The 17,813-nt window shown below is 44.8% G+C and overlaps 1 protein-coding gene across 4 annotated transcripts in view; it reads left to right on the plus strand.

Moving 5' to 3' along the window:
- ZNRF3 (zinc and ring finger 3) overlaps positions 1-17,813 on the plus strand; it is a 151,160-nt gene that overhangs the window by 88,859 nt on the left and 44,488 nt on the right. For all 4 annotated transcript variants that reach the window (XM_045887397.3, XM_064578605.1, XM_064578604.1 and 1 more), the window contains one exon: positions 4,167-4,292. In XM_045887397.3, coding sequence (XP_045743353.2) covers positions 4,167-4,292 — 126 coding nt within the window. The remainder of the gene's footprint in view (positions 1-4,166; positions 4,293-17,813) is intronic.

Here is a 17,813-nt window from a genome sequence, read left to right on the forward strand (position 1 = left end):
AAGCACTGAGGGTGGAGTTGGGAAGGCGGCAGAGATAGCGAGGTAGGTTTTCAATCCTCTGAGATGTGATTTTGGTGGGCTCTTTACCCTCCACGAAGAAATAAACAACCCACGCCAACGGATTGCACCCACTGGCGCTTTCGAAAAATTCCTTTTAGTTTTTAAGTCTTTGATCCATGTTCAGAAGTCAACACCCTTGACAGGGTTGCCATTTGGAGCTAACAGTCCCCGCAGTGTCAGTGAAAGATTTGATTGGGGTGTCTTAGAGAACGGGAGGGTGTGACCGCAGAGGAGGGAGAGAGCGCCTGGCACGACGTATGGCCCAGGGCGCAAGGCCTGACAGCCTCGAGGGGACCCGGACCAGCGGGTGTGTTTGAGGCTTACATAGTTCAGATTTCTGCATGCCTGCGGACGCACTCTTGACATGCCTCTCCTGGCATGTGGCCCCTTCACAGCATAAGCCTCCGGTCTGGTCACGGCCGCTTCCTCTCCACCAGGGCTGCAAAGGGCCAGGCTTGGGCATCTCCTGCTTCTGCTGTTCTCGGTTCCCGTTCCTGAGCCTCCTTTTCTTCCTCTCCCCACATCCCACCGGCCCTCCCAGGCCACCTCTTCTCTCTAGCTGCCTATGACCATCCCTCCATTCTTTCCACCATACCCCTTAGTCTTTGCGTTGTGGATGTTCAGCATTTAAGGGCATTTAGCTTTTCCTGAATCTCATTGACTTTAGGTTTATTCTCTCATCCACGTATTATATGCGTTCTAACTAACTTAGGATTTCTCTAAATGTGTCCCCATGAAGTAGCACGATTGTAGTATACACAAATAGGCCTATAATCAAAGGGTTGGAAATCCTGGTGTTTGCAAAGGTTGAAAACCCTTAGGCCTCTGCAGAGCTTTAATTTCCAAAAGCAAATCCTGAATCCCTTATGGAGTGTTCTTCACTGTTAGTCACTTTTACAAGAACCTGTTTTTAATCTCTCAGGGACAGTGTCCTGCAAGACATGGTTTCCAGAAGGGCTGCTGTAATTGGCTTAGGCTCTGGAAGGGTGGCAACCCCATTGGCCTCCCCTGTGGATCCCCACGTTAGCTGAGTGCAGTCATATCTGAGTAAACTCTTGGGACATTTTTTTAAAACTTTTTTATTGTTGGAGAAATTTCTATAAAATTCACCATTTAAATCATTTTAAGGTATACAATTCAGAGGAATTTGGTATATTCACAATGTGCATCCCTCACCGTCCTCTGATTCCAGAACATTTTCGTTACCCCAAAAGGAAACCCTGGACCCAATAAGCAGTCACTCCCCAGCAACCACAAATCTGCTTTCTGTTCCTATGAATTTGCCTATTCTGGACAATCTCCTATCAGTGGAACCGTAGATACCAGGTCTCAGACCTGCACCATACCTCAGCTCCCCCAGTGTAGCTCTCTTTCATGGGCCAAACCTCATTCGTGTGTAAGTAACAAAAAGCAACTCTCCACCTGGAAACCTTCAAGTCATGTGGCCGGGTTAAAAATACCCATGGAATACTGCAGAAGAGGGTCAGCAGTGTGTTTGCCATTGCCATGATTGGGCCTGGGATTTCAGGGAGCCGACTTGAGCTGGGCAGGGAGCCCCTTCCTGGTGGTGGAGATAACAGGCTGCTGGTACAATTGGCTTATCACTCTCACCCATTTCCTCTCCAGTCAGAGGTCTGCATGTCAGGCTGCTCATCTCATCATCTAATAAACTACCAAACATGTTAGAGTGGCCTGGGTTCTTCAGGGGCGGAATCTTCATTTGTCCTTTGGGCACGGTCATCAAGCCTGAGGACTCAGGCAAAAATTGGATATCCCGGGGCTCTCTGGCTCATGCATTGGAATTCACAGGGGATGGATTATTCCTCACCCCCTAGAGAGAGCTGCTGGCCACCCCCTTGTAGCACCCTGTGCCCACCTGCCTCATGGGCTTGTGCAACCCCCTCCTGTTGGTCCTTTGAATTGCCAAGATTGTCTCGTCTTTGGGCTGCATCCTTCACTCGTCCACTCTTGATGCCTCTCGAGGCTGGGCACACCACTGTGCACTCTTCCACCCAAGAAACTGTGGTAATTGTCTTGGTGTCGAAACACCTTTCTAGTCTTAGCCTGTCTCTCTCCTTCTCGATGTAGACTGTGGTCCTTCATACTTACCAGACTGGTCTTGCTCCTCTGCCCCCTCCAGCCTCTAGCTGCTCCTCCCCAGGCTTGGAACCACTGCCTGCTCTCTCTCCTTTTCCTTGACCAATGTGACTCTTCCTTGAAGCTCAGCTCACAGCTCAGCACTTGCACAGGGCTTCCCTGAACATTCCAGCCACTCTTGCTGCCCCCTCTACATTTGTGTTGCAACTCTAGTACCACAGAATTTAGAGCTGGCAACGTTTTTTCCCAAAGATTTAATCACTTGGTCTTTCCCTCCCAGTCAGATGACTAGCTCTTGGAGGAAGGGACAATGGTAAAGTTAAGCAAGTGGAGTGGGAAGGCGCCAGACTGTGAATCTGGGGGCCAGGTCACCTGTGGGAGCGGCCACTCGCTGGCTCTGTTGTCTTGGAAAAGCTACTTCTCTTGAACTTCTGTTCTCATCTATAAAATGAGTGGGGGACAAAGAGAGTGTTTTAACAGTTTCCTATTTGCTGCTCTAAGAAGTTACCATGAACTTAGTGGCTTAAAGCGGCACAAATTTATTCTCTTAGCATTGGAGGTCAGAAGTCGAAAATGGATCTGTAGGTGACATTCCTCCTGGAGGCTCTAGGGAGAGTCTGTTTCTTGTCTTTTCCAGCTTTTAGAGGCCAGCCTTGGAGGATATCATTCTGTCAACCACAGTGGGTTCTTAGGTCTCTTGTGTCTGTACACATTTCTTCCAGTTATGTAAAGAGTTTAGCACTGTGCTAGACTCGTTAATTTCTTTTTTTTTTTTTTTAAAGATTTTATTTATTTATTTGAGAGAGAGAATGAGATAGAGAGAGCATGAGAGGCGGAGGGTCAGAGGGAGAAGCAGACTCCCTGCCGAGCAGGGAGCCCGATGCGGGACTCGATCCCGGGACTCCAGGATCATGACCTGAGCCGAAGGCAGTCGCTTAACCAACTGAGCCACCCAGGCGCCCAGACTCGTTAATTTCTTGACCAGTTAGTTTATCTATGAGGATTTCCTCTTCCCAGATTGTTACTGGGGGTTCAAGGGCCTGATAAGACTCAGTGATAGAGCTGTGAGTGCAGACTTTAGGATTGTTGTTACATTTCCACTGACTGCACTTTTACTAGCAAAAATTTGATGATGCTCTTCTTCCTATTTTTGATTTCCTGCTTTGCCCGTTTTGAAAAAATCCTCAAAGAATTTCACCTGTTCCCCAGTAGCCAGGGGTGGCCTTTTAAACAGCTTGTTAATTATACTGGTGATTCTGCCGTATGTCCGTTGGTCTTTCCATAAATTCCTGAATGTGTTTCCAGGTCCTCTTGCATAACTTGCCACAGATATGTCTTTAAGGATTAGAAGCCAAATAGTCTAGGATAACTAACCTAGCTAATTTCATCTGTAATTGCTACTAAATATCATGGTATTTCACAGGAATTTAGATAGGCATTTATATGGGAGTTATGTGATTTTTCTTGCCCTTCATCCCATCAGCTGGTGTCCACCTCGGGTGAGCACCACTTAGAAAGCAGTGAGAAAGTGGGGTGCCCCGCCAGCTCAGAGGAGGATGCGTCTCTTGATCTCGGGGTCATGGGTTTTGTGCCCCACATTCGATATAGAGATTACTTAAATAAGTAAATAAACTTAAAAAAAAAAGGGCAGTGAGAAAACATCTGTAAAATCTACCCCCCCATTTAATTTTAAGATTTTTTTTTTTTTAAGCTTTTATTTATTTGACAGAGAGAGCGAGCACGGTGGGGGGGGGGGGGCGGGGGGTTGGCAGAGGGAGAGGGAGAAGCAGGCTTTTTGCTGAGCAAGGAGCCCGCTGCGGACCTCGATCCCAGGACCCTGGGATCATGACCTGAGCCAAAGGCAGCCGCTTAACTGACGGAGCCACCCGGGCATCCCTAATTTTAAGTTTTGAGATGACTTTTCACTGTTGAGTCTGAGACACTTACAGTGTGGGTCAAGCACACCTGCGGCCTATATATTGAAGCTTTCTTCCTGCTTTGTCTCCTAGATGCACCCACTGGGCTTGTGTAATAACAACGATGAAGAGGACTTGTATGAATACGGCTGGGTAGGTGTGGTGAAGCTGGAACAGCCAGAGTTGGACCCGAAACCATGCCTCACTGTCCTGGGCAAGGTAAGCAAGCGCCAGGCCCTCTGAATCGCTTCGCTTCTTACTGGCATTCTCTGCTTTCCCATTTCATCAGTGGCTCACCCAGTTGGTTACAGAGAAGAGCCATGCAGGCCCAGCACTCTTTCCCAGCTGAATGGGGCAGGATGAGGACTAAGCCATGTCTTGTGGAGGCCCCACTACGGTGCCTCCGAGCTCGGACTCTGATGGAGCCTGCCAGCCTCAGAGTCGGCTCCATCTCGAGTCACTCTGTGACTCTAGGCAAGTCACTTCCCCTCAAGGAGTCTCTGTGTCTTATAATAGAGATTCACAATACCTTCTGCCCTTGGGGACAGAGCTTTCAGAAATCTGAGATTTGGGGAGTTTAGAAAGGTATTAAGGCTGTGCATATTTTATATTAAGGGACCCCCCCAGGAGGCCTGGGACCATTCTCAGTAATTAAACACACTCCTATTTGTGTAGCAGACTATACAGATATTCACATTAAGTGGGATAACTAAAATCTAAACAGCCTCACCTCATGTTAGTTCAGGGTAGCTTTGCCTCTCAATGAGCTCAGGTCCATTAAGTTTTGCTGCCAAGTAAGTTATGGAAAAACTTCTGGGTTTTAGAGCTTTTTTGGTTTCAGAATGGCAGACAGCAATTATGGTCCTATATTAGAACTTACCTCATAGGATGGTTAGGAGGTGAGATGAGATGCGAACAGCCAGCAGAGTAAGCTCTCAAAAAATGTTTGCTGCCATTGGTTGCTGTCATCCCATTTGGACTAAAAAAGACTCGTGAGCCAAGAGGGGTCAGCATTATCTCTGGCTGCAGTGTTAAGATAGAAATAAATTTATTTTGGGAAACTATCCATCAATGATCTTAAAATATGACAGATGGCAATCTGTTTTAAACTGGATCATTTGTTAAAGAGAAAGGTTTGGAGAAAGCTATGAGAATTTTAGTTGGAGAAAAGGCGGTATCTCTTAAGGATAGTGTTATTGCCTGGATTATTTATTTATTTATTTATTTATTTTTAATAATCTCAGAAGCTATGGGCAGACAGCTGGGGAAAAAACAGTCCTGGTTCCTGACCTCTTGGGGATCCAGGCAAGAGAAGAGGTGGTTTTGATGCAGGGTGCTTGACGGGGAGCCTTTCTCAGACTTGAAGATGTCCCAGCCAGTCTCCTGAAAGACTTTGGGTCCAGGAGACTGTTAAGGGTCTAATCTATGATTTTCATGTCCCACTTGTCTTCTGAAGCTTCTGAGCGCTTGTCAAGTTCTCCTGCTCTTTTATGGGGGGGGGGGGGGGAACCAACCCAGGAATTATTACCTGTTTGGTTTACAGTTTATGAAGTCAAATCAAGGTGTTTTAGGTGACCCAGGCCCTGATACTTCATCGTTTAAATAGTTGGCCAGAGCTGCTTAATGATGCTAGGAGAGCAGCGACCCCTTTGAGAATACTTTAGTGTTTACCTAGGAGAAATGCCAGCTACATCTAAAGGTTAGGAACACTGCCTTCCTTGTAGGTAGTACACTCCTCAAGTAATATTTTCTCCTATACTTAAGCTGCTGCTATGCAGGGCTCAGCAACTTGGCCTAATTTGCTTTGCCCCCATCCAGTGGAGTTCCACCTTTGCATCTGTTGTGTCTATAAGTGGGTTGGAACAGGGCTCCCAGGGACCCAATTGTTTCTTCCTCCACCTGGAACAACCGTGTAGTGGTTTTACTTGAAGAATTTTGTATGGTTTGGCCTGCTGGCTTGCAAAGCCAGGGGGAATAAAAACCCTAGACATATATTGAAATCATTAAGTACTTCTTGGGTTTATTCATTCATCAAATATTTATTGAATGCAGAAGCTAAGCGTGTGGTTCTACCTGCTTGCAAGCAACAGCCCTCTCCCCCCACCACGTTTCTGTTTGGAAAGGCTCTGTGGTGGCCAGGCAGTGGTTAGTTACACGTGGTTAGTTACTGAAATTTGGCTTAACACCTGAATAAAATCATTAGCAAAAACCTTGGGCCAGACAAAGCAAGACAGTTCCACGTTTGTTTAGAGCCTGGGTCTGTACAAGAGGTGTGATGACTCATGCATCTCTCTCTCCCCCCTTTCTTTTTTCTTTCTCCCTTCCTTCCTTCCTCTTTCTTTTCCTTTCTGATTTTAAAGTGTAATTGTTTTCAGCTTTGATTTTATTAACTTTGCTAACTGCACTTTCCTTTTTTTTGAGCCCCTAGCAAGAGACTAGGATAAAGAAACGCAAAGTGAGCCTTGTGGGCAGCTCTGTCTCCTGCAGATAGCATGCTTTTCTCTCATTTCTTTGCTCTCGGTGGCTATGGCGAGAAGACGATGGGCAGTGGAGAGAAGCACAAAAGCAAGAAACTGTAGCCAAGTCAGTGTGGGGGTGGGAGGAGGGACTCCTCCATATAGATGTTGAGACTTGCTGAAAACCATCTAAGGGAGGACTCTGTCAGACATTCGGAAAAGCCTGTGGGAGAACGGCGGGGCGGGGGGGGGGGGTGTTGGGCCAGACACAGACCCCCTCTCCCTCCTCCGCCCCCTACCCCCCCATCACCTACCCGCCCACAGAAAATGCCATGGGGCAAAATGTTGAAACAAGAGAGGAATGTCCTAAATTAAAAAAACTGTAAATGCCTCTCCAGGAGTTCAAATAAAGTTTCATTTTAAAAGCAAAAGACATAAACTCATCACCTTGGTTTATTACTGAATGCTTTTGAACTCCTCAGAAGGGAACACTATAACTCATGAGAGAAAAATGATTTATGATCCCCCTCCTTATAATCTTTTCAATCCTGCAGGAGGCAGGGCAGACAGTAGGATCAGCTAGGGAGGCAGAGTTGGGGTGAGAGGGAGCCCCCCACAGGGATACAGCCAGCCAGGGCACCAGGCCAGGCCCTGCATCACACGAAGTGCGGAACAAATCTCTTGGCTTTCTGGGCCTCTCTTTTTCACTTCGTGTTAAGATGCTGTTATGGCCTCTTTACTCTTCCAATATTTTCAGCTTCTGTGTCATTTAAAATCTTCCCTTGAGATTCTAGTTTGGGGAGATTCTCTTTGCAGCATTGAAAGGCAGACTGGGTTACCTGTGACAGTTTAAGTGCTAAGAAATTAAAATAGAATAAAATTGACATTTCTGAGGAGCTTGCTAACTGAAAGTAAGAGTCTTAAACCATCCCCAAAGTGCAGGAATCTATGTTTATGTCCTGGGCATTTTAACCCTTCAATTCAAACAGTGTTTATTAAGCATCTTACGGGACAGGAAAGAAGTTTGAAGGTTGGCTTTACTAGCTTCAGTTCCTATGACCCGTCCACGTAATGGAGGGTCTCATGGCAGGAACACACAGGATGTGCTGGAGTTTCTAACAAAGCCCGCCTGGCCCAGATTCCATAAATGGAGGCAGAATAAACCTCTTCTCCCCCTCATCCCACATTGGAGTGGAGCCCTAGGGAGGGTTTTGAAAGGCCGGTCAACAGGCGCGGACTGGCTCTTTCTGGTGCTTAGGAGGACAGTGTGAGGAAATGCATGAAAAGACAAGAAAGGCAGGGGATTTCAGGTCACTGAGACCCAGCTCTGGCAGAGTGACCTCCGAAAAATCCCATCAGTTCGGGGGCCCCTGTGCCCCTCCTTGGGGCTGGTGCTGCCCTTGTCATCACGTCAGGAGTCCCGCAAGATGTTTGCGGAGAACTTACCACAGAGTCTGGCTCGTGGTAAACGCCTGACGGGAACGTAAAAGCAGCCGTCATGTGTTGGGTGCTCGCTGAGCACTAGAAGCTTTCCAGGCAGCATCTCTCATTGTCAGACTGACTCTGGGATCGTGTCCAGATTCCCATTTTACAACGAGGAAATCAAGTCCCAGAGACATTGTCTGTGTAACCTAAGATCAAACAGCTGCCAAGTAGCCGACCTGAGATCTGAGATAAAGACGGTTCTCCTGCCTCATCTGTGTTAGTTTCTTCCCCTTGCCCCCTTTTGTCTTCACTAGTTTGTAGATAAAAATCGGGTGCTTTTTAGTAGCCACTGGCTTGGTTAGGACTGTTGGTTGCACTTAACAGAGACCCAGCTTGAACTGTGTTGAGCCAAAAGGGGATTTGCTCTTGAGACTCCTGGCTGGCATCAGGGAACCCATGAGAGGTGCTGCTGCTGTTCTAGAACACCCGACTCTGGGGCTCAGTGCCAGTGGCCCCTCCCCGAGTCTTCTGTATATCTGCTTTTATTTCCTCTCTCTCCACCTGCTTGGTAGGATACATAGCTCCCCCCCCTATATCTGGGCCTGACACTCTCTTGGTTTCGAGCCTGAAGGATTCCAGTAAAGGGATTTGTTGGCCCCTCTTGGATCCGGTGGTCACTTTCAGCTGTGATCTAGGGCTGGGAACACACAGAACTTAGCTTCCTGCCCAGCCATGTGTGGGGAGTGGGAGGAAGAAGGCTCTCCAGAAGAAAGCTGGTGGGGGGCAGTGCTGGGCTACCCCGTTGTAGTTACCAAGTCATAGATGGGATCATTAGCTGGTGGGTGATGTCCTCAGTTTATCCTGAGTCAGTCCGAGAGGCCCCAGTGGGAGGGGACTTCTCTGGCGCATGTGTACTATGAAGAGTTCGTTCCTCTCCTTGCCCTGAGCTGAGGCCCGATCCCTGGTACAGACACTAATTGTGAGGAGAGGTGAATCTCTGGGGTGGAGGGGTCAGGTGAGTTTTACAGAGAGGGGCTGTCTGAGTCTGGGAGAGATGGGGGAATAAGCTCCAGGAATAGGGCAGAAAGAAAGGAAGCAAGAAGTTCTTCAAGGGGCATTGAAAGTTGTTGGGGAAGAAAGAGGCTTTCAGGTTGAGGAGTGTAGTCTTCATTCCCTAGGCTGGTTGGAGAGGGAAGGATCAGGTTACTCTTCGCTGTTGGGTGTTTCTGGGAAGTGAGTGGTGCCCAGACGTCACTTTTCTTCAGTGGTCTGGTGACATTCAAGCCAGTGGCATTGCTGAGGACACCTCGTGTTTGCCTTCGTATTTCCCCAGTCTGTTCATCTGCTCTTTTTCTGTTGTCGCGTTTAGGCAAATGTGACATGTAGAGGCAGTGTGGCCGATGGTGTGTGTCAGGGTGGAAAACTGCTCTGGTCTATAATCCCGGCTCTCCCAGTAGGCAGCAGGATACAGAAGGAGAGGTTGGCAGAGGATTGAACCCTGACGTTCGCTCCGCCAACCCACATCCAGCCCCCAGAGTGTCTTGGTAACTGCTTCGCAAAGAATGAATAAAGACCCTAGAAGCCAAAATGACTGGAAAGTTAGAAAGCAGAGTCAAAGGGACTTAATTTTCTCAGGGTGGTTGGGAGGAGAAGGAGCCTCTAATGGTTAAGACTTGGGTTTAGACATCAGACTAACTTGAATTGAAGCTCCAGTTCCAACCCTTTAACCCTTGTGACCTGGAACAGTCCCTAGGCCCCTCGGCACATTTCCACGTCCTCGGTGGGAACAGCCCCTAAAGGAGACCGTGCGTGTCAAGTGCTGGTCATGGTAGGACTGGAAACACTAAATAAAATACAAGCCCTCGTGACCCATCCTCTCCCTCCCATTTCTTTTGCTGTTACTTAAATAGTCAACAATGGTTGCCAGGGGCTGCTGAGAGGGGAGGATGGGGGGTTCGCCGGGGACAGAGTTTCGGGAAGAAGATGAGAAAGTTCTGGAGGTGGACAGTGGTGATGGTTGCACAAATCTGTGAATGCACTTAATGCCACTGAACTGTACCCTTAAGAAGAATTAAAATGGTAAGTTTTGTGTTATGTATATTTTCCCATGGTAAAGAAGAAGTGGTATTACTTGAAGCTTTTTACAATATATGAAGTTTGATGGCAGTGGGTATAGAAAAAGGAAGCATTTGGTTCCTGAAGTGATGGCGCATAATCCCACCGTGAGTGATGATCGCTTCTGCTGGGTCCTGGGGGAAAGCAAACCCCGCGTCCTGTAAGACAGGTTATAGAGGATTCAGGAGCAATGAGGACGGAGACTAGATCCCCCCCTTTGGACATCAGGCTACCCCCAGGAAGATTTCTTCCAAAGAGCGACTCCCTCAATAGAGAATTCGGGAGAAAACAGATTTCTTTGTATTCTCTTTTCATGCCGTAGCAGAAAGCAGGAAAATAACACTAACTGCAATCCGAAGATGTTTGAGTTTCTTCACCAAATATTAAGCAGAACCTGATGTATAATTCAGTGATAGGCAGTAGTTGGTGCTTAATGGACGAGGAATAAGCCAGAAAGGGGACCGTCACCCCATGATGATGAATGGCCAGCCTTTCTGCATGGGGGCTTTTCTTTTCTGGGCATTGTTTCTCTGGGTTCTTTGGTAAAAAGCTGATAAAATCATGGTATGGGTGTTGATCTAGCATGGCAGTTCTCACCATGTGGTCAGGGGACCCTTAGGGATTCCCACAGATGGTCCCACAAGACCAGAGCTGTTTTCATAATAACACTGAGATGTCACTTGCCGAATCACAGATTCTCCAGAGGCATCGTTTTATGTGGTGACTTCATTGCTCTGTCAGCTAAGGGAACGTGTGCTCATATATTCTGTGTTTTAAGGATTTCTCAGTTTTGGGGCACCTGGCTGACTTAGTTGGTAGAACATGTGACTCTTGGTCTCAGGGTGGTAAGTTTGAGCCCCACATTGGGTGTAAAGTTTACTTAAAAATAAATAAATATTTCTCGGTTTTAATTCTTAATACGGTAAATATCAGTAGATATAACCCACAGAAACAGAAGTTCTTTGGGGTTCTTAATTTTTAAGAATCTAAGAGGAGATCAGAGATTTGAGTGCACTGACCTAGCATGACATCCCCATTGTAATATCATCTAGAGCTTGGCTGAGGGAAAAGCCCTGTTATAAGGTTAGCAGAGGGGCGCTTGATCTCAGGGTCGTGGGATTCAGACTCGCATTAGACTCCGCGTTTGGTGTGGAGCCTGTTTGAAATTCTCCCTCTCCTTTCCCTCTGAGCAGAAACTGAGGATGATGCAGGAACAGAGGTGAACGTGTTGTCATGAAATTATTATGTTCTGTAGTACGCGAGTCAAAAGAGTGTTGGTTCTGAAGTTTAAATAATTTGAATAAAACTGATGGTTGCTGATTTCCATATTTAATAAAAAATAACTGAACAATGAATTTAAAGAACTTAAGTAAAAAAGATCTTACTATTTTGAGACTTGCATTGGGATATAACCTTCCGCCTTGACCTTCAATAACAGGGCTTAACTAGATGGGCCTTTGCTTAAGGCAAAAACGTGTGGGAACTTGGATCAGACTGCAGAGTTAAGAGCCTGTAAGGGTGTGTGTGTGTGTGTGTGTGTGTGTCTGTCTGTCTGTCTGTCTGTCTGTCTGTCTTGGGGGGGTCTTATCCTTCAGCCTGTGTGGGAACTTGGATCAGACTGCGGGGGCAGGGGGGCGTCTTATCCTTCAGCCTGCCCTTCTCATTGGGATTTTAGCCTGTAGGGGTGTGTGTGTGTGTGTCTTGGGGGGCGGGTCTTATCCTTCAGCCTGCCTTTCTCGTTGGGGTTTTTGGTCACAGACGTGCATTTCCTTGGGTACCTGAGTGCCCTGGTCCATAGGCCAAGCCCCACTTAGCACTCTTGAGTGTGAGGTTCCCGTCTCCAGCGGGATGGTGGGACTGGGGTCTGACTCACTGTGGGAAAGGGGAGAAGGCGGCCGGTTACAGGCGTTGGCCTCCTCCAGTTAGGGAAGCGCATGGGGCACTGTGACCACAGCACATTGCCAGGGTATCCCTGGGGAGCACCCTGTGCTTGGGGACACTTAACCTGTGTCAGACCTTCTCAGAGCATGTTATCTGAGTCCTCTTATTGCAGTGGTTCTCACCTGGAGATGTGCCCTCCCAGGAGGGATTGGGTAGGGGTTGGGGGTGCTACTGGCATCTAGTGGTAGAAGCCAAGGATGCTGCTCAACATCCTACAATGCCCAGGACAGCCCCCCCTCCACAAAGATGATCTGGCCCCAAATGTCAGTAGTGTCCCAGATGAGACACCCTGTCTTATGACGGACAGGTTTTCTCTCCCTACGAAGGCCTTAAATTCCACTTCTCCTTCCTTTCCTTCCCTGCCCCACTGCCTTCCAGTATAATGACAGGTTCATGGTAGCCTTTGTGGTATGTTCTGGTGAAATGCGTGTTCAGTGTTCGAGCATGTTTGGCTTCCACGTGAGGAATGCAGAGAGCCCGGATCTTGAAGCTGTATGGCCTAGGTGTAAATGGTGCTTCTTCCACTCCAGTTGTAGCTGGGTAACTTTGGGCCAGTTAAATCTCTCTTTGCCTCCATTTCTTCATATCCCCCTCTGTCAAGATCATTGTGATGATTAAAAAAATGATGTATGTCAAGTTTTTGGAATGTGTGAATTCCCCACAAGTATCAGTTTCCTTCCTTCTCTAAACTTGCTCCTACCAAGCGGATGAAAGCCCTTTTTCTAAGGTGAGCTGAGGTGGGTTTGTTGTTGGAGAGGAAGTTTGGAAGGCTCTTCGGATTTATTTTAGGGAACACTTGGGTAAATACCTCCCATATTTGGTTAAAAAGGAAAGCAGGAAAGGAACTTAGTAAAAGAAATCAGATCAGGAGGAAAAGATTGGCATGATATGAATGGAAAAAGGAAAAACTCAGGGAATACCAACTTTTATTCTAAGGTCACATGTCTGATGTAAAAATCAAACTCTTATTTTGATGCTTTTCTTCTCTACCTAAATCTTCCAGGCACCTCTTAGTTAAAAGGCTATATTAAGCACAATACCTTTTTTTTTTTTTTTAAGTAGATCCATGACATTTTCAGCTATAAAAGGCTAACAAAACCATTATTTGAAATCCACTGAGAGGCTTAAGGGAATTTTGAAGATAGACTGAGTGAATAGAACAAATAATGTGTCTGCCAATCCGAGGAGTACAGGCTTCCCACCTCCCCAGACCGGGGGAAGCCTGGCTCGTGGACACTCCTTCTGGCCCTTGTCCCCTCCAGTTGAACCAGGCTCTCACAAATGAGGCTGTCCTAGGAAACTAGGTGGTGTTACCGGCCAGCAGAAAAGCCCATCAAAAATAGCTAATGTTCTTGTCAACCTTTGAGAGGCCATTTTGAAGTATAAAAAAGTTAGAACCCAACATAATAAGTCATTGTAATATGTCTGATACCAGTCCCATGTCGGGTGACCCGAATCTCTCATACCTGGAGATAAGCCCCCAGGTCCCATCTGCTCTCTGTTCTCAGAGGGGTCTTGCACGTGCCTGGTCACGTGTGTAAGTTAGCCCAAATAAGCAACAGTGGGCTGTCAGTCACTTGAAAGTGTTTTCTGGCCATGGCCATGGGCATTTCACATTTTGGGGGCTGTCTCAATAGTGGTTGCATGTAACTGGTTTTCTGTCTACCAAGCCCTTGGAAAACCTGCACACCAGGTTGGACCATTGCACATTTTAGAGCACTTACGTCACACCTGTGCAGGAGAATGCCCCACTGGGTGCAGAAGCAGGAGGAATGGGGACGTTGACAAGATCCCGGCTGCTAATCTTGGTGACAAGACCATTGTAGGCTGCAGACAAATGCAATTTCTTTTCCTTAATCTGTCTTTTATGTTTGTTTTCTTTCCAAAAAGCACTATGTTTTATTTGATGAAAGGTACCATTTCTCTTCTGGTGCTCTTGTTTTCCAAATCAGACATTGGGTTGTGTGTTCTGACTTAACGCTTCTTGTGTTCGGTTTGAAGTTGGAGGCAGTCTAAACAATTCCTTTGGGATACTGAAATACTTTAAATTCTGCATCATTTTTGCTAGTTATAAAAATAATAAGAGTTTCAACACATTCCAGCTGTCCTAAGCACTGTGGGATAAAATAAAAATCTGGTTAGTCTGAAGAACTGGGGCTGTTTGTTGGGATGTATAAAGGCCCTGGGACTTCACTATTACACATTAACCTAATGCTGATGGATTTTCACAAATGTATCAACTCTTAAATGAACCTCAGAGAAAAGAATGTGAAATATGCAAGGAACTTTTGTTACCTTGGCTTGATTTTCAGAAACCCAATTTTAAAGTCTTTAGCTTGAAAAGCTTTCTTTTTCATCTCTTTATAAAACATAGTAGTTTGGTTTTTAAAAGTGAGTTATTTTCTTAGCGTTTTTCCTTTTTTTTAGAGTTTCAATTGATAGAATCTTAACAGCTAATTTAAGAATTATACCCAATAAACCCCTAATTTTAAAAGTATACCCAAAATTATAGCATTAATTTATTTTACTATTTTTGAAACTAACAGAATTTTCTGGTCCCTTTGTCTTTTTTTTTTTAAGTATGTAAGCAGTATAATAATTTTGACCACCATTTTTATATTACTAGTGCCAAGCACATAGAGTAGGCAGTCAGTAAATGTTTGTTGCATGAAACAATTAATTATGGGGAATTTGAAAATAAAAGGGGGGAAAAAAACTTTGTCTCCTTTAACACAAGTACTCACTTTTAGTTTATGCCCTTCCAGTGTTCTTCTCTGAGCCTGATTTTTAATGTAATTATTATTACTATTGTTATTGTTTTAAAGATTTTATTTATTTGACAGAGAGAGACACAGCAAGAGAGGGAACACAAGCAGGGGGAGTGGGAGAGGGAGAAGCAGACTTTCCGCAGAGCGGGGAGCCCGATGCGGGGCTCGATCCCAGGACTCTGGGATCATGACCGGAGCCGAAGGCAGACGCTTAACAACTGAGCCATCCAGGCACCCCTCTAATGTAATTATTATGAAGGTACACACAACTGTTTGGCCTTTCGAACTTAATAACAGTCATTTTACCAATTTGCTATTATTTTCATAACCTATCATTTTAATGGCTGCTTACTGTGACAGTAGAATATACCATGATTTATTTGACCATTTACCCCAGGGTTCAATATTTATTTATTTATTTATTTATTTATTTATTTATTTATTTATTTATTTATTTATTTGACAAAGAGAGAGTTAGTGAGAGCAGGAACACAAGCAGGGGGAGTGGGAGAGGGAGAAGCAGGCTTCCAACGGAGGAGGGAGCCCAATGTGGTGCTCGATCCCAGGACCCTGGGATCATGACCTGAGCCAAAGGCAGACGCTTAACGGCTGAGCCACCCAGGTGCCCCCAGGCTTCAATATTTAAATCACTTCTGTTTTATTTTTAATCCTTACAAATAAGCCACACTGAAACCTTTCTTTATGTAGGATTGGCTTTTTTTTTCCCCCATCTCTTTGAATTATTCCCTTATGGTAATATTCGAGGAGGAGATTACAGATCAAGGGATATGAACATTTTTTTATGACTCTTGATGCAAACAGTTACAAATTGCTTTCCTGGAAAGTTCCTCAGTTTACCCTACCAAAAAAAAGAGTGAATCATTTTTTACATAAGCAACGCTAATAACATTGACCATTATCATTAATACATTTTTTTAGTAATTTGAAAGATCAAAATAGTACTTTATTGTTTTTATTGCCATGTCCTTGATTATTGGCAAATATTAAACTCTAAGTAAGCTTTTTTCCCATCTACTAATTAAATTTCCTGTCTTGTGAAAATTCTTTTTTTTTTTTTTTCTTTTTTCTGTCTTGTGAATTTTCTATTCTGGTCCCTTGCTCATTTGTAAGGATGAATATTAATGTAGATTTTTTTTGGTAAGATTTTATTTATTTGAGAGAGAGAGAGCATGAGGGGGCTGCGGGGGAGAGGAAGAGGAAGAAGCAGGCTCCCCGTTGAGCAGGAAGCCCGATATGGGACTCAATCCCAGGACCTGGGATCAGGACCCTAGCAGAAGGCAGACACTTAACCGACAAGCCACCCAGCCACCCCGATTTTTTTTTTTTTTTAATAGCGATATATTCATTCCTTGTCATTTGGAGTATTTCTTAACTGTCCCTTTTATTTTCTTATCTTTATTTGCTTAGCTTTCTTGGCATGCAGGAGTTTAAAAATTTGACATGATCGTGATTCCTTAATGATTTCTTCTCTTGCTGCTAAACTTAATTATTCTGTTCCTCTCTTGCAAACTTAGAGTCATTTTTGCCTTTTCTACTTTTTCTATGATCAATTTTCCTTTTAAGGTTAGATCTTTAAATCACTCAAAATTTATTTTGATGTTTAATATCAGGAAGTGTCTGAGTCTCTCAAAGTTCTTCCAACCCCTTTTAAGTCATTTCCTTCATTTTATGTATCTTCCTTCTTGAAAAAAGTAATATACTCTGTGCTACTGAATTCTAGAGTAGGGTCATATTCTGCATTATCTACTGTCGAATAAATTCTGTATCCCTTTTTGGGTCAGTACCATACTGTTTTCATTTTTGTTGTTTTAAAACTTATTTCCAGAGCTATGTGAAATATGCTTGTGTGAACTCATTGGAAAGAATTCATTGGTAAATCAACAAAGCAGATGCCTGTTTGTGCTATTCTTCAGACCAGGGAATCCTAATTAATTCTCATCCTCTCCTACCCAGTGCGTCATATCCCTGCCCCAACTCTATCAGCCTGGGGAGTTGCTTTCAGAATTTGTGTTCATTGTCATGATTGGCATAACCATGTTTCACTCCATTCCAGCATTCACACAAAATTTTTTTTTTTTTTAAAGTAAGCTCCACACCCAACGCAGGGCTTGACTCAGGATCCCGAGATCAGGAGTTGCATGCTCTACAGACTGAGCCAGCCAGGCATCCCAGTGCACACAGAATTTTTAATTAGGAAATGTACACTGTGGTTAAAACCAACTACATACATAACCTATTTCAACTTCAGGTTGCCCAAGATTGTTTCACCACCAAAACTTTTCTCTCCAGTTCTGTTCTGGAAATACGCGTTCAGATGGACTCTATACAGAAACAGAACAGAAATGATGATCTCACGTGAAAGCTTATTCATTTTTTTTAAGTGTATAGTTTTTACTCACATGTTCTCACATGAAAGCTTATTCATTTTTTTTAAGTGTACAGTTTTTAGTATATTCATAGAATTGCACAACCATCACTGCCATCAATTTTAGTATTTTCATATTCTTTGTATATCATAGATACAAGTCTGTTATCAAATATATGATTTTCATCATCCCCAAAAGAAACCCCTTACCCTTTTGCAGTCATTTCCCTTTCCTTCTGGACATTTCTTACCAGTGGAACCATTCAATATGTGGTCTTTGGTGTCTAGTGTCTTTCACTCAGCATTCTGTTGTCAGGGTTCCTCCATGCTGCAGCATGCATCAGTATGTCATTTTTTTAAAAAAAGACTTTATTTATTTATTTGAGAGAGAGTGCGCATATAAGCGGGGGGAGGGGCATTGGGAGAGGGAGAAGCAGACTCCCTGCTAAGCAGGGAGCCCCAAGCGGGGCGATCCCAGGACCCTTGGATCATGACCCAAGCCGAAGGCAGACACTCAACTGACTAAGCCACCCAGGTGCCCGTAGTACATCATTTTTTAAATTGCCAAATAATATTCCATTGTATGTTGTTTATTGCTTGCTTATTTTTCAGTGAATGGACATTTAGATTGTTTTAACATTTTGGTTAT

This window comes from Mirounga angustirostris, unplaced genomic scaffold (assembly GCF_029215605.1).
Source record: "Mirounga angustirostris isolate CCGP_5_RB_7025 unplaced genomic scaffold, mMirAng1.0.hap1 SCAF_14, whole genome shotgun sequence".
Taxonomy (NCBI): Eukaryota; Metazoa; Chordata; class Mammalia; order Carnivora; family Phocidae; genus Mirounga; species Mirounga angustirostris.